The sequence below is a fragment of the Meleagris gallopavo genome, chromosome 10, assembly GCF_000146605.3.
Source record: "Meleagris gallopavo isolate NT-WF06-2002-E0010 breed Aviagen turkey brand Nicholas breeding stock chromosome 10, Turkey_5.1, whole genome shotgun sequence".
Taxonomy (NCBI): domain Eukaryota; kingdom Metazoa; phylum Chordata; class Aves; order Galliformes; family Phasianidae; genus Meleagris; species Meleagris gallopavo.
The window spans coordinates 5,335,329-5,335,905 of NC_015020.2; the positions used below are offsets into that span (position 1 = coordinate 5,335,329).

General features: G+C 31.9%; 1 protein-coding gene across 1 annotated transcript in view; it reads right to left on the reverse strand.

Annotated features, from left to right (window-relative positions):
* LOC109369127 (keratin, type I cytoskeletal 9-like) overlaps positions 1–577 on the reverse strand; it is an 8,220-nt gene extending 7,643 nt beyond the window's left edge. Inside the window, exon 1 of the mRNA XM_031554951.1 lies at positions 569–577. Within this exon, the coding sequence (XP_031410811.1) occupies positions 569–577 (9 nt within the window). The remainder of the gene's footprint in view (positions 1–568) is intronic.

Sequence of the window (577 nt, forward strand, 5' to 3'; positions counted from 1 at the left end):
TTTTTTTTTTTAAATTCTATTAGCAGTTTCAGAGGATTTGCAAAGCAATGCATCCTTCTGGCTGAACTACACAATCTGAAACTGAAATAGTTAGCCTGACATTGAAATATATCTTTTGTAATAAAATTATCCAATCAAATTTATTCAGACAAGTACAGAGATATCTTTGCTGGAGGGAAGAATGAAAACATCTTCATCCTAAGGTTCAAGTTTAAACAATATTTTCCAATTTTAATTTATTATCTGGTTTTCTCAGGCATTTAGCATTAACATTGTGCTCCAGTTCTGCTTGAAGAAAGCTCTAAAAAGGAATCTAACTGGAAAAATAAAAGTGAATACTGAAAAGACATTCTGCAAGAGTCGTAACAAGTTTTCTGGTGAAACAGTTTGCTTATTTGAATAAAACTGCCAACACAAAATCTCACAACCTCTGATTTATAAGAAAAGCCATCTAATATGGTACACAAAATGTCTCCCCTTTGTGATTCAGGTGGAAGAAAATGTAACAGTTGTGTCCCCTTTTTAATCAACAGGTGGATATATCTTATTTTCTATACAAAAAGCTAACTCTTTGCAT